General features: G+C 32.1%; 1 protein-coding gene across 4 annotated transcripts in view; it reads left to right on the top strand.

Annotated features, from left to right (window-relative positions):
• COL11A1 (collagen type XI alpha 1 chain) overlaps nucleotides 1–15,132 on the top strand; it is a 197,853-nt gene extending 182,721 nt beyond the window's left edge. For all 4 annotated transcript variants that reach the window (XM_007471378.1, XM_007471380.1, XM_007471381.1 and 1 more), the window contains 10 exons: nucleotides 1,607–1,660; nucleotides 2,552–2,659; nucleotides 3,153–3,206; nucleotides 3,310–3,345; nucleotides 3,440–3,493; nucleotides 5,019–5,268; nucleotides 8,160–8,272; nucleotides 9,712–9,780; nucleotides 11,939–12,172; nucleotides 13,421–15,132. In XM_007471378.1, coding sequence (XP_007471440.1) covers nucleotides 1,607–1,660; nucleotides 2,552–2,659; nucleotides 3,153–3,206; nucleotides 3,310–3,345; nucleotides 3,440–3,493; nucleotides 5,019–5,268; nucleotides 8,160–8,272; nucleotides 9,712–9,780; nucleotides 11,939–12,172; nucleotides 13,421–13,567 — 1,119 coding nt within the window. In that variant the 3' untranslated portion in view covers nucleotides 13,568–15,132. The remainder of the gene's footprint in view (nucleotides 1–1,606; nucleotides 1,661–2,551; nucleotides 2,660–3,152; nucleotides 3,207–3,309; nucleotides 3,346–3,439; nucleotides 3,494–5,018; nucleotides 5,269–8,159; nucleotides 8,273–9,711; nucleotides 9,781–11,938; nucleotides 12,173–13,420) is intronic.
• The last annotated feature ends 303 nt before the right edge of the window (nucleotides 15,133–15,435 follow it).

Here is a 15,435-nt window from a genome sequence, read left to right as displayed (position 1 = left end):
GTAGGGAAATTGTTCACTTTTATATCAATACTTATAGAATTTCAAATTCATTCATGAATTAAAACAAATATAAATATTTCTGGTAACAGTCCAAAATACTATTGATACACAGGACTAACTTATACTAACACTATTCTTACCTTCCTCTGATATTAAGGACTTCAGTTTGAGGAGTAGACTTGAGAAACTAAGGAATGGAAAGCGCTCATCTACACAATCTCACAGTAGCCCCTTGAGACAGGAATTATAATCCTTGGTTTACAGATGAGAGAACTGAAGTTCTCTTTGGTTAGCTAATTTAAATTGCTGATAAGAGAAGCAGGCTTCTACCCCAAATCTATTGTATTCTGAACCCATACTTTTTAAATTACATCATGCTTCTTGGATTAGATCCATGGCTTTTAATATATTAAATTCATAAGAATGATGGACTGAGACTCAATGTGTTCTTTCACACTGAAGACTCGAAAGTGTCTAGGTAGAGGGGGAAAAAGTTACTTGTGGTAGCCTTGTGGAAAATACTATAGTAAAGACTAATCATATAGCTTGGTAAAAATTAAAACAATTTGATTACTAAGTGCCATGTTACAATCATTATTAAAATTATAATTCAAATAGTTCAACTCAGTCTATATAATTCAAACTCATAGAGAAAACTCATATTTTGTCTTTGTTTCTTGATGCGGCACTTGTTGTAGGCAGTAGTGACTCATGTGTGGTGGTATTATCTGGGCCCTGGTTTCATCAGTCACAATCTTACAAACCATCTGTCAGTTACATTTTTTCTGACAGAATCTGTTGCCTGCATAGCAGCTTGTTGTAATTTCAGAATAAGGATCTTATTTTGTGTTGCCTTCGATTTGGAGTACACTTGTTTTTATATTTAGAAGTCTGTTTAAAAGTCATCATTATGAATATTTTCATGACTAGGGACCAAGACTAAGAGTTAATTGCTAAAATCATGCCATAATTTTCATTAAAGTATAATTTAGCCTAAATGGATAAATGCCTTATCCTTGGATTATAAAAAGGGTTAAATAATTAAAATACAGGTCCGATAATATGAGAAAAGTAAATTTTCTTATCTTTACATTTACAAATCATTTAGTTAAGAGATTCAATTCAGAAATTACAGCTAAAAATAGTATCTTGGGAGTTTATTTAGGAAAAATGATTAACAATGGTCAGTTGACAGTCAAAAGTTTATTGAGGTTTTTTTCTTTAAATTTTACTGGAAATATTGTAACCTTTGAATGTGAATTTAACAGAAAAATATTCGATTAAATGAATGTATAACTTGGAAACTTCTTCTAAAATTAATGTAATTAAAATGCATCTTTTCTTTCAACTGAAAAACCATATAAATCATGCCCTATTTCTAAATTCATATTTATTTAATCAAACTTATCAATATTATGTTTTATTATTATGGTTAACTATCAAACTGTAAAGTTTTAAACACATAAAATTATTTAGAATCCTGAAAAATAAACAGTGGTCATTATTAGTTATTTTGAACCCTATCATATTATCGAAACCAACTTGCCCAGTGGATAGTAATATGATTCTTTAATTTGTAACTACTCTATGTATGTTTATTATTTAGGGACCTCCTGGCTTACCTGGTCTCAAAGGTGACCCTGGCTCCAAGGGTGAGAAGGTGAGAATAAAAGAATGTGTTATTACAATGTTGATTTCTTAATAGCAGAGACAATAATGTTGCAGACTAATATCACTCAAAAGGAAATTTCAAGGAATACCTTTATCATCCTAACCAAGGAAAAAGTTATCAGTCCTTAGCTTCCAAGATGAATTTAGAAAAGAGAAAATATACAAATAGTGAAAAATGTACCAGAATTCAGTGTTATATTTCTCAATGTTCCTTTGTAGGAACCTTATGGAGAAAGCATATGGTTATACTAAAATAACTATTCAGAAAATAAACAGATAGAATAACAAAATGGTCACTTTTTATGTTTTTAAACATGAAAATAAAAAATTTAAACTAGACTATCTTTCAGATGATGATTTGAAAGATATGTATGCTCTGTTGTACCAAATAATTAAAGAAAATAAAACATTTTTAGAATGGCATTAATATTTTTAAAACTACTTTTAAATCTTTAAATGTTTCTTAGATGCTGCAAAATTTGTGAAGGATAGAAATCATTTCATATAAAATAAGATGCTTTTTAAAATAATGAATTTTCAGTTGTTTGTTTCACCAATACTATATGTAGTCATTATTAGTCTTTTAGTTGAAGGAATTCCCTTTAAGTAAATGTAACACTGAAGGGGATATTTTTAGAAAAAAATTTTTCAATAATATTCCCAACCCTTAATAAAGGTCTCACTTAATGTAATCAGTAAATGATCCTGTTAGGTGAGGGGAAAGAAGTTCTTAATCCTATATTTCATTCAGAAAGGGTTAAAGTTTTTATCTAATTTTTTACTCTTATGTTTCATAAACTTAATGTGCAATTATTTTATGACTGTAATTTAATATATGTTTGTAATTTATATATTGTTAAAATTTCTTTGCCTTTCAAAGGGACATCCTGGTTTAATTGGCCTGATTGGTCCTCCAGGAGAACAAGGTGAAAAGGGTGACAGAGGACTCCCTGGAACTCAAGGCTCTCCAGGAGTAAAAGGGGATGGAGTGAGTAAAGATATAAATTATTTTCCTACTCCTTTCCAATCATACACTCACACACCTGCAGACATTCCTTTAAACATGACCTAGGAAGTAATTTAGATCATCTTAATCTCCTTAAGTCAATGGTGTTTTCAAAAAGAAATTTATTTAACCTTAAGAGTAAATAAATAAAAATATGACTTAAGTTAGGAACCATAAAAATTATAGTTCAATATTTAATTACACAAACATTTATTGAATCCCCAACACATACAAATCATTATTCTGAAGGCTGCAGGAATGTAAAGACATATGCGTAGAGAGGGAGACATCGCAGCAAAATGGACAAAAATACAGCTCATCTTGCAAAAGTTATTTCTTAGATTCACAATGGAAGATTTTAGGCCATTCTTATGTATTTTTGCATTGTCTAAATTTTGCAATGTGTGTTGTTATGCAACATATGAAAATGGAATCGCTGAGAAAAACTCTTTAATTTGGATGATTCTCTCTGTAGGGTATTCCAGGCCCTGCTGGTCCCATAGGTCCACCTGGTCCTCCAGGCTTACCAGTAAGTACAAAACAAAAGAATTTTATAAAGTAAACTTATAAATATACTAAAGAGACGCACATTCTCCAGATTTTTATGTGTACTTTGCCTTTGCATTTTCCAGGGTCCTCAAGGTTCAAAGGGTACCAAAGGCTCTACTGTAAGTACCTTTCTCTTTGGCATCTAAATTTTTCAGTGACACCTACTCAAATGCTTTGTTCTCTATTTATGTTGTTCCTTATTCTTTCTAACAGGGACCTGCTGGCCAGAAGGGTGACAGTGGTCTTCCAGGGCCTCCTGGGCCTCCGGTAAGTGCATGGTAAAAAGCGTGATATTCTGACAGTTAGCATCCTGAGACTGCCAGTGATTTCTCTGAATTTATAAGAAGGATGAAAAAGCATATTCTGTCAAAGTGCTGATTATCTAGGAAATAGCAACTACCTTAATTAAGTACTCAGGTCTACATGCCAACACTTGTCTTTTAATTGGCTTCACTCTTTGAATGTAAAGATACCTTAACTATTGTAATAATCTTGCTTTTATTAGTTTTTCAAGAAAATCATATATTTTTCATGTCACATTTTCATGAAAGCAACTGGTTGTATGCCACAAAGATACATTAATACCTGACTAGGAATAAAAACAAAAGTTCAGATGCTTGACATTTTTTTCCTACTGCATATAATGATAATAATAAAAGCAATGATAATAGTTACCACATTTTTAGCACTGACATTTTCCAGGCTTCACACAAGCCTGTTAGATACATGTGAAAAAAATTTGAGGCTTCCTTCTTGAACTTGTTTCCAAGTTATATGTATATTAGTTTGCTAGGATGGCAATAACAAAGTACCACAAATTACATGGCTCAAATAATAGAAATGTATTATCTAATAGTTCTAGAAGCCAGAAGTCTTAGATCAAAGTGTCAGCTGCATTGGTTTCTTCTGAGGGGTGTGGGGTAAACATCTGTTTGAGACCTCTCTCCTTGGCTTGTAGATGGCTCTCTTCTCCTTGTGTCTCCTCACATGGTCTTCTGTCTATGTGTATCTCTGTGCCCAGATTTTTTTATTTTAGAAGGATACCGGTTGTATTGGAAAAGGACCCACCCTTATGCCCTCATTTCACTTTATTAATTATATCTACAGCCACCTCATTTCTAAATAAGGTCTTCCTCTGAGTTAGTGTGGCTTAGGACTTCCACGTACGAATTTTTGTGGGACACAGTTCAATCCGTAACAACATGGATTAACTATTTGGTGTAGTTCTACTCTTACACATATATAAATTCAAGTCTGATTGCACTTCTTTTAATTTTGTTTATTTATAAAGTTACAGATGTTTGGAACCAGCTAATGTGTATTTTTAAACATGATATGAATTATTTTCAAGCACAACAGACAACTCATTATATAGCACAAGAACTTTAACTTGTTGTTTTAAGCTTCAGAGATTAAAATCTAGTTGCAGAGATAGGACATGTAAATGAGGACTAATTAATATATAAGAAAGTAATGGATATAACATATGTACACACAAATTTGTGCTATGTTACATGTATATAAAAAGGTCCAGAAATCATCTGAATTTTGTACCTACCTCAATATCTCCACTAGATTCTTTTTAAAAGAATTCACAAAGTCTATATATAAAGAGATATATGTACATAATACATGTATTTTAGCAATTAGAGAAAACATCGAAAATAGGAAAAACAGTGAAAAGTTAAACAAACTATAAGTTCTTATAACAATAACATAAACAGTAATAACTAATATCTGCAGAATATTTTACCTTAGGAAACAGTTACATGCACATCCATCTCTTTTACAGGGTCCACCGGGTGAAGTCATACAGCCTTTACCAATCTTGTCACCCAAAAAAACAAGAAGACATACAGAAAGCATCCAATCAGATGCAGGTGATAATATTCTGGATTACACTGATGGAATGGAGGAAATATTTGGTTCCCTCAATTCCTTGAAACAAGACATTGAGCATATGAAGTTTCCAATGGGTACACAGACCAACCCAGCCCGAACTTGCAAAGATCTGCAACTCAGCCATCCTGACTTCCCAGATGGTATGTTAATAATGCATGACCAAGCAAATGTACTGAGCCTCTAAGTTACCAAGGTGCATTGTCAGCTCATTAATTCTAGTTAAATGTTTAATATAGTCTCTAAATAAAACGAGAGTGAACGATTATTAATTCCAATCTTGTAGACAGAAAAAGTCATTTACACTGTTAAAACAAGGTCTGCTCTGGAAAATCTTTGTCTTGTTAAGCAAGGTTTCATTAAATTATGACAAGTTCATTTTGGATGATTATAGATAACACAAATGTAATTTGCCTTGTGATAACCATCACAGAATGGGTTTGATGTGTGTACACATATGTGCATGCTACTATATTTATATCCTATATCCTAACTTACTTTGCATTAATGATTAAATATCATAACTGAATCATATGTGACCTATCAGTTTAGCAATGATTTGAACAGAATATTTAAAAATTAGGATAGTTGGAGGCAAAAATTTATTTCACTGATCCATGAATAAACAGAACTGTGAACAATTTATTTGTAATAATAATCAGGATAATTTTTTGTACCTATTATTTGACAAAACTTTTACATACCTATTCTGAGAAGGAAACAGTTCCAATTAACCTAAGTTAAATGACTAACTCACACAATACTAAACTAACAAGGGGCAGATCTATATCTGATTTTAAATCTCCCACTTTATGTGGAAATACTTTGCCACTCTGTTTACTTGTGGGACTACATTTTTCCCACTCTCAATCATATAATGAATGTTGTAACTGAGATCTAAATAACTCAGTATAGATAGAAAAGTTTCACGCAATTCAGGAAGAGACATTTTTTATGACAAAGAATGTCTTAAAATCTCCTATCTTGGGCTTCCCTGGTGGCGCAGTGGTTGAGAGTCCACCTGCCGGTGCAGGGGACACGGGTTCGTGCCCCGGTCCGGGAAGATCCCACATGCCGCGGAGCGGCTGGGCCCGTGAGCCGTGGCCACTGAGCCTGCGCGTCCGGAGCCTGTGCTCCGCAACGGGAGAGGCCACAACAGTGAGAGGCCCGTGTACTGCAAAAAAAAAAAAAAAGAAAAGAAAAAATCTCCTATCTTAAGCACAGCCTGTTAAAAGGAAAACACAGGTAATTATTAAGGGTGCTTTACAAACTGCTATCAAATGTGTTCAAATTTATAATATATTTATTTGAAAAAGATACATTTAGTTTCATATTAATTCAGTGAGTTATAAGGAGAATGACCCAAACTTCTGATCTAGCTAATACAGTCATACATATGTGACTGAAAATCAAATGTAAAAGATGACAGCCTGTACTGACAATATAAAACAACATGTGATTAATTAGAACCTGAGCAGTCAAGAAAAAATTTTGGGGATGGGAAGCTCACTATGAACTATAGTTCCCTGTGTTTTCCATATATTAACTAGCTTTATTAATTAATTAATTAAATTTTAATTAATTACAATTAAATATTTATTTATTAACTTATTGGTGCCAGGCACTGTTATTCATGCAGAGATTCACAGATAAATAGAAAGAATAATGCCCTCGGGCTACTATTGTGTAATGATGGAGACAGGTAAACCATAAATATTTATAATAGCAAATTATGACAGATACAGATTTCCTGTGCTCTCCAAAATTAGAGGGCTCCTATGAAATCTTTTGCAAGCTGAAATGGCATGAAGCCATAAAGGTATCTTAGTAATTAAGTATATGTTATTTGAAAGAATATTTAGTAACAATGTTGACTGAATAAGACAAGATAAAAATAATGCTTACCATATAATTCAAAATTATATATTCTTTAAAACCCTAAGAAATATCAAAGATTAAGAATGGCTATTCCAGTTGGTAAAATCTTTGATGATTTTTATTTTCTTTTATAAATTTTTCCTGTGAATTTCAATTTGTTCCAGATATGAACTTATAAGTGGCGTGATCAGAAAAAGTGTAAATTTTTTTGTTAAAGAATTTATTTCAAAAAGCAAACTGGCATTAGATTTTCAGGAGTTCCAGTTCTAAGCTAAGCAGTTGGAGCTTTTAAGTTGTTCAAAGTTCACAATCAGTGGATTGACATAATTCAAATTAATATTTGAAATGAAGTGGCAGCATGAAAAATGGTAAGAGGAAAGCAAAGTAATCATCACATGTATATCAAGTCTCTATCCCAATAATTCTTGTTTAATAAAAGCTCCATTGTCTATTACTTAAGGGATAACTTTTTGTCAGCCCCACTACTTACCATCTTTACTCCCCTAACACCAAATTAATCGTCATGGTCATTCACATGATAAAATTTGTTCTGTACCATTTAGATAATAGAATTAATAGCAAACTGCATTTAAATATATAAAATAGACTTTCCTCTTAGGAGCCCATTCAAAGGTGGAGTACACTTACTTCATGAAGGTTTCCTGTAAAGTAATGCAAAAGTATGATACTTGAGCCTAAGTGAATACTCGCACCTCCATCGTTACAGATAAATAAATCAAGGAAAAATATATTGATTATTATTCTCAGATTACTTAAGTAGTAAATAATACATATGGTATTTAGAGTCAGGTATATCTCATCCTAATGTACTTGCAATTTATTACACATGGATAAGAGAATGTTAATATTTGAGGAGGTGGCATTTAAGCTGAAACCTAAAAGTAATAGGCATGCTAAGATTAAAAAAAAGGATGTTACAGGCAGAGTGTATGGGAGCATTTGGCAAAGACAAAGTGTTGCTATTTAAGTATTCAAACATGTACCTCAATATGACCAAAACCATAAAAGTGATTCATGTGGAAAAAGATAAATGAATATTCATTTTTCCTTATTTCTCTAATAAAATTTGGTATATAATGTATTCAGTTTGGGGTATAAATGTATTTGTATATGACGTATTTTTTCCTACTTCCAGGTGAATATTGGATTGATCCTAACCAAGGCTGCTCAGGAGATTCTTTCAAAGTTTACTGTAATTTCACGTCTGGTGGTGAGACTTGCATTTATCCAGACAGAAAGTCAGAGGGCGTAAGTACCAATCTGTTTTGGTGGTGACTGTTGACAGTTCCTGCCATGTTTTTGCAATATTGAACTAAACAGGAAAATTATACTGTCATATTTTCATTTCTGCTTTTCTTACAGGGTAATTAGAGCATTTCATTTGCATAAATATGAATAAGACACCAAAGTGACAGAGTTGACAAATACTTCTTTTCTTATTTTTTACCCAGATGTATTCTTTATGCACCTGTTTGCTCTCTAAAATTCTATGGCTTTCCATGACACAGCACAGCTGATTCTCAGATTTTGGTGCATGTGTAGTATTCTTTCCAATTACCACGTGGTAGAACTCACAGCTGTATATTATGCTCAAAATACACAATTTTATAAAAAATGATCCTTTCACATAAAATAAGAGTATTCTCTGCACTTTTGTACGTTTTAAATGTTTAGTCTCTTCAAACACATTCCTTGATTTTCACCTAGCAGTATTAATACATGTGAGCTCTATCTATAAAGCTACAGGCAAATTATTAATATAAGGAAAGATTTTTCACTAGCATAATTACATTCTCCAAACATTTTATAGGTGGGAAATTTTGACTTTATTTGTATTGTTTTAGTAAATCACATTCTTCTTAGAAAGTGGCGTAGGCATGCAGAGGCACGGAAACTCCTTAAGACAAAGTAGCTTTAAGTGTGTAATCTCTTTAGGAGAGACATTTCGTTTGTAAGTGAAGGATGGGTAGTAGGGGCAGGAGACAAAGCAACTTCTGTTTCCCAACCACACTTTGCATTTGGGGAAGCAGAATAAAGCTTCTCTAACCCACAAAGAAATGTGGGAAAATGGAAATGCCTCCCCTTACAGGATTACTCAAATTCCCTATAGTGAGGCCTATATACCTAGTGAGGCTTACATACCTTTATTTTTGCTCATCTTTGTAAAGCAAAACAATAAATTCAGATCTATAAAAGATTCTAAACATTTTCCCCAGCAGGGAATAATGGGCTTGCTTCCTGCCAATGACTTTTCCATAGCATCCCTCCCTGAGTTACTAGCTGGATGCTTCAGGATGCCTCCTTTGGCTGTGAAATACCCAAGGTATCTGCCTTGATGGCAGATGCCAGCTGGCATTGTGAGGGTTTCCTTTGCAAGGGGTTACCTAAGAGTTCCACCCATGTCCCCTACAGCCAACCCTTAATATGCCTTTACCAAGTTATTTCCCACCCCCTTCTTTTTGAGCAATTAAAGAAAACAGGAAAAAAAAATGACTCAGTCTTCACTAAATTGGAATTCACAACATCTATCTCAAGTTTTGCTTTTTATCGTATTTTGTATAATCCAGGGTAGACCATTTTAAAAACTCTTTAGCATCCTAGTCTTACTGAAAATTACTGATATATACATAAACAATACTGTTCATAATTTTAACCTACTTTCTAATTTTCCTGTTCCTTTGCAACAGGTAAGAATTTCATCATGGCCAAAGGAGAAACCAAGAAGCTGGTTTAGTGAATTTAAGAGAGGAAAACTGGTATGTTATTACCTCAGCATGAAGTGGTTTATTTTGAACCTCTTACATAATACAAGTTCAAATTATATAATCTCTAGACCCTTACTGTGAAAGTCTAAATTATACAAAGCAGGATTCCATGTATTCCCTAGTTTGCTCTATCTAAATCTTAGACCACTTTGTGTTTTTTTGGCCGTTTTTTTGTTTTTTTTAATTTTTATTTGGAGTATAGCTGCTTTACAATGTTGTGTCAGTTTCTACTGTACAGCAAAGTGAATCAGCTATACATATACAAACATCCTCTCTTTTTTTGGATTTCCTTCCCATTTGGGTCACCACAGAGCATTGAGTCGAGTTCCCTGTGTTATACAGTAGGTTCTCATAGTTATCTATTGTATACATAGTATCAGTAGTGTATATATGTCAATTCCAATCTCCCAATTCTTCCCACCTCCCTCTTAGACCACTTTGGTACTTTAGAGAGAAGTCTAAAATTTTTGTATCAAAATAAATGGAAATATATTAAATTTACTAAAATATTAAGATCAAATAAAGTATGCATTTCCCTAAGTACCTGAGATAGATATCATAAAAATGGATTATGTTAGAAATATCAGATATAGAAAATATAATGTCTGTTTAGTATCTCTGACCCTATTTAATTTCCGCTATACTTGAAAACTAATTTATTCTTTGTTTGCAATTTCAGTAAGAACTTTTGGAATGTGAAATGTTTTTTCCGATAGTTACATCTGGAAATAAAGTTAACTGACTGACCTGACCTTTTATGTATTGTACCACAAGTTTACTTAAATATTTCCATACAATTACCAGTTTGTGATCAATCATTTTATAGAGATTTTAAAATTGGATGCCAAAACTAAATTTGCATTTAAAAGCTGTTTAAAAATATATTTGTGTTTAAAATGTTAATTATAATGTATTTAAATGAATGTTTTTCAGTTATTCAGATAATTATTCAATAGCTTAACGTTCTTTAAATAAGGTATTATTTTCCATTAATGACTATTTACACAGTTGTTATCCTGTAAGAACCTACACATATTAGTGAACTTCTCCACTTGACGTAACTGTCTAGTTCAGTCTTCCAGTCACATATTAAATATCCATGTTACATGTGTATCTGTATGAGATAAAGATTCATGCACAGATAGAACTCTGTGTGTGGTTTTATTTTTTGTTGTTTTGTTTTGTTTTCCTTAGAGTGGATTTCCCAGTTGTTGTTTTTTTTTTTTTCTCCAACCTCTCAAGGATCCTCATCATCTGAACTGTTAATCAGTAAGAATTAAGTAAAATCAACAAAAAGGAGGAAAGTCACAGATAACTGCCTTTATATTGAGTGAATCTATAATCTGGGTGAATTTCTTAATTTTTTTAAATATAGGTTTATGTTTCAGCTGATCCCAGATAGTTTATTTATATCCAATAAAACAAATTATGAGCTTGATAAATGAGTTCTTAATAATTTGCAGTTAAGACTGTTTTCCTGCTCTAAATACAAAATAAGTATTTCCTGAACAACAAATATTCACTTGCGTGTCTTGGGCAGTATGCTTGGTGCTGGTGATACAATGATGAATATAAGTACATCATCCGAGAACAGACAAACAAGCAGGTCTATGCTAAAAATTAGAAGACCAAAAACCTCTTTGAAGACTGTGCCACCAAAATGAAAAATTCAAGAACATGTTGAAAAATGTGTCAAGTAGATACATTAGGAAAATAGGTGAAATCAAACAACATAAAAATAGTTAACCTTTGCATTGCACTGAGATTCCTCAGTTTTCGTTTTTACTATATTACCACTCTATTATTTAAAAAGTTACACAAATATAATGATAGATTTCTTGGAAACAAAGGCATTTTTTGTAATACTGACTGATTAGGAAAATGAAATATATAGAGAAGTAAAGTGATTTTTTCCCAAAATAAGTACTGCTGACAGTACCTAAGGTGGGAGTACATCCTGATTTCATAAAGTCCTATATCTGGGTCTTCTGACTCTCAATGCATACTTTCTTTCATTAAGTGAAAATGGGTTTATTGATGCATCCACATGCTTCTGGGATCACAGTTCACTGTTGACAGTGATTTTATTCTTTTACAACAGAAAAGAGTAAAAGAGTCTTTATGTGTCTCTTTATTCTCTTATTCCCAGCTTTCATATTTAGATGTGGAAGGCAATTCCATTAATATGGTGCAAATGACATTCCTGAAACTGCTGACTGCTTCTGCTAGGCAAAATTTCACCTATAGCTGTCATCAGTCAGCAGCCTGGTACGATGTGTCATCAGGAAGCTATGACAAAGCACTTCGGTTCCTGGGATCGAATGATGAGGAGATGTCCTATGACAACAATCCTTACATCAAAGCCTTATATGATGGCTGTGCGGTGAGTATAATCTCTGCTTGCCTTCTTTCACAGAGGTGAGAAGCAGTGTGTAACCATTCCACTTTGGCCCTAAGTCAGATTTCTCTCATGAAGTGGAGAAGTCAATTGTTATTAAGATTTGATGCTTAACACTGACATATTAAAGTACAGTATATTAGAGACCACTAATATTCACACACAAACACACACAGAGACACAGAAACTCTGAAACATACATATAGACACATTTTAAAAGTCATAACAGAAGGTAGTCTTGGATATGTTATTTTTATGGAATTATTCCTGATATTTGAATACTATTACAGCTAGATACTCCTGAAATGAAAAAAAAAGAAAAAATCAAGAGCCTTATTTCATTTGCCTCCTTAATTCATGACTCTAAAATGACAGATAAAGGAATCATCATTATACTGTTTATACCATAGATAATTCTTACCCCTGTATTTTGCTTATAGGGGCATGCTTATTGGTACTATGTTACAACAATTTAGACAGTTATTATCATTTTGTTATTTTTATCCTCTGGAACTGTCTTTCTCACAACGTATGGTAATTTCGTAAGAGCAAATGACCAAAAGAGCATCCTAAAATGCTTGTTGTCTTAGCTGATGAGTGAAGAGAAGTCACAATTACAAATAAACAAAGTGAGTAGGTTACACATAGATCAAAGAAGAGACCATAATGCATGTAAAAGGAGAAAGGGTTTAGGATTTCCCAATATAATGTATTGATAATTATTCATAAAATTAATACATAGCAATAGAAATGCTTCAGCTTTAGACTTCTTGCATTATAATTCCTATACTGCGTTCAAATTTTTCTTAGCAAATTTTTCTGTGTGTGTATATACATATATATTTATGTGTGTGTATATATACATATAAGAATTATTATAATAATGGTAAGGATATATTATTTATGTAAGGGTATGACCCAGTACCAATATCAGTTTTCATGTTAAAATGTATTTTTCAGTTCAGTAAGATTCTCTCCAACTGTGCAGTATATTAGAGCATTATCTTGAGTAATTATGGCTAAGTATTAAATACGGTCAACTTTCAAAATTTAAAACTACATATGACATCAGTGATAACAAGAAGAGTTAATTACTACAAAGATAATGACAAATTTGTTTTCCACTCTCTTCTTTCTTACCTTCTTATGTCCACTCAGAAGCTTAAGAAAAAATAACATATCTTAAAAATATAAAATGATTGTATAACTTTTTATTTCTGCTTAACTTTACAGTCCAGAAAAGGCTATGAAAAGACTGTGATTGAAATCAATACACCAAAAATTGACCAAGTACCTATCGTTGATGTAATGATCAATGACTTTGGTGATCAGAATCAGAAGTTTGGATTTGAAGTTGGTCCTGTTTGTTTTCTTGGCTAAGATTAGGACAAAGAGCATATGAAATCAACAGAAAATATACCTTGGTGCCACAAACCCATTTTATGCCACATGCAAGTTTTGAATAAGAATGGTGTAGAAAATAACTTGCTACGTATATATGTACCAATTAGGAAATATCGATGCCCTTGTGGGAGCAGAATCACATGAAAAAAGCTTTGAAAATCATAAAAATATAAGATAGTGTGGCTAAGATGGAAACAGGCCTTATTCTTGATTCCCAATTTTCATCTCTTCTTTTCCTATTTGGATTTCTTTGGTGCTGTAGAAAACAAAAAAGAGAAAAATATATATTCATAAAAGACATGGTGCTCATTCCCATCCATCAAGGATGTGCTAAAACAGTGTGTTTAATAAATTGTAATTATTTTATGTACAGTTCTATACTGTTATCTATGTGTCCATTTCCAAAACTTGCATGTGTCTCTGAATTCCATCTGACTCTAATTTTATGACAACTGAAGAACTATGATGGCAATAAATACATGTATCATGAAAAAATAAAGTTGCAATTTCTGATGACTCTAATTCCCTTTCTTTGATGAATAATAAAATGCCTTTGTATATATTGATGTTGAAGAGTTCAATTATTTGATGTCGCCAACAAATTTCTCAGAGGGCAAAACCTGGAAGACTTTTGGAAGCACACTCCGATCAACTCTTCTCTACTGTTCATAATTTTGCTGAATTTCAGCCAAAAACATCATACATTTTAATGCTTTATTCAATGCTATACCTCATCCTTTTTCTTTTCAGAGTCCAGGATTTCATAGGATACTTGTATATGTGAAAAATAAGCAAGTTTATATTTTTGGACAGGAAAATATGTATGAGAAGCTGTTTTAACAAATTGATGTCTCCATCAAGCAATCAATCAAATGTACAGTTTTTTTACTACCTTATCTTATTGTTTTCAGTGTGCTTCAACCAGTGAGGTTAATATTAAAAGATGGAAACTAAACAATTATTTACGAATTTGTTCAATGTTTTATTTTTAATCAATTTCTTGAATTTGATTCTAAGTTGCATATTATAATAGTCTCCAAATATTATTTTACCTGCACCTGCCCAACAACTATTATTTCTTTTCTTTCAAGATAATATCATGCATTATTTGACCTACCTAATTGCTAAATAACATATGGGTGGACTGTTACTAACAGTGCTTGTTTTAAAAGTCATACTTAGTAAAAACAATCAAAACATTTTTTTTCCACTAAGGCATTTTCTTTCAGGTAGCTTGAAATAGCAGTAAAATTTTAAAATTACACACTGAACTTTGTATCTATTTTAAGTAATATATGTAAGACTTGAAAATAAATGTTTTATTATTTCTTATATGAACTGTTAAGTTAATTGATAGCAGATTTCACTGGAACATTTTCAACTGATAATTTATCACAAAAGAACATACCTGTAATATTGAAATTAAAACGTGAACATTTGTCATTCAGAAGTTCTTTTATTTTTGAAATCAAGTTTGTAAATGTCCTTTCAAGAAGGGAGATATGAATCGTATAAATAAACTCAAGTCTTGTCTACCTGGATTGGTCATTCTCTTTCTTAAACAGGTTTTAAATTACTCTCTATTGCAGAAAAGACTTTCAGTTTTGTTTCTTGACCATCCAGGTTAGAATAGTTTTACACTTTTGAAAAAGAATATTATCCTTCAGAGATTAGTTGTTTAAATTCTCCACATTTCTAAACTAAAAACACCACATGGTAATACTCTATTAACAAAATAAAGATAGGGTATATTTAAAATTTCAAAGAAATGTTTTTCATAATTAAATGTTTTACAAAGTCTCAAACATATGTTCACAATTTCAGCATTAAAAGAATTTCCAGAA

Source organism: Lipotes vexillifer, unplaced genomic scaffold (genome assembly GCF_000442215.2).
Source record: "Lipotes vexillifer unplaced genomic scaffold, Lipotes_vexillifer_v1.1 scaffold1350, whole genome shotgun sequence".
NCBI classification, from domain to species: Eukaryota; Metazoa; Chordata; class Mammalia; order Artiodactyla; family Lipotidae; genus Lipotes; species Lipotes vexillifer.
Note: the sequence above shows the minus strand (reverse complement) of the source record. Positions and strands in the feature narration are given on the sequence as shown.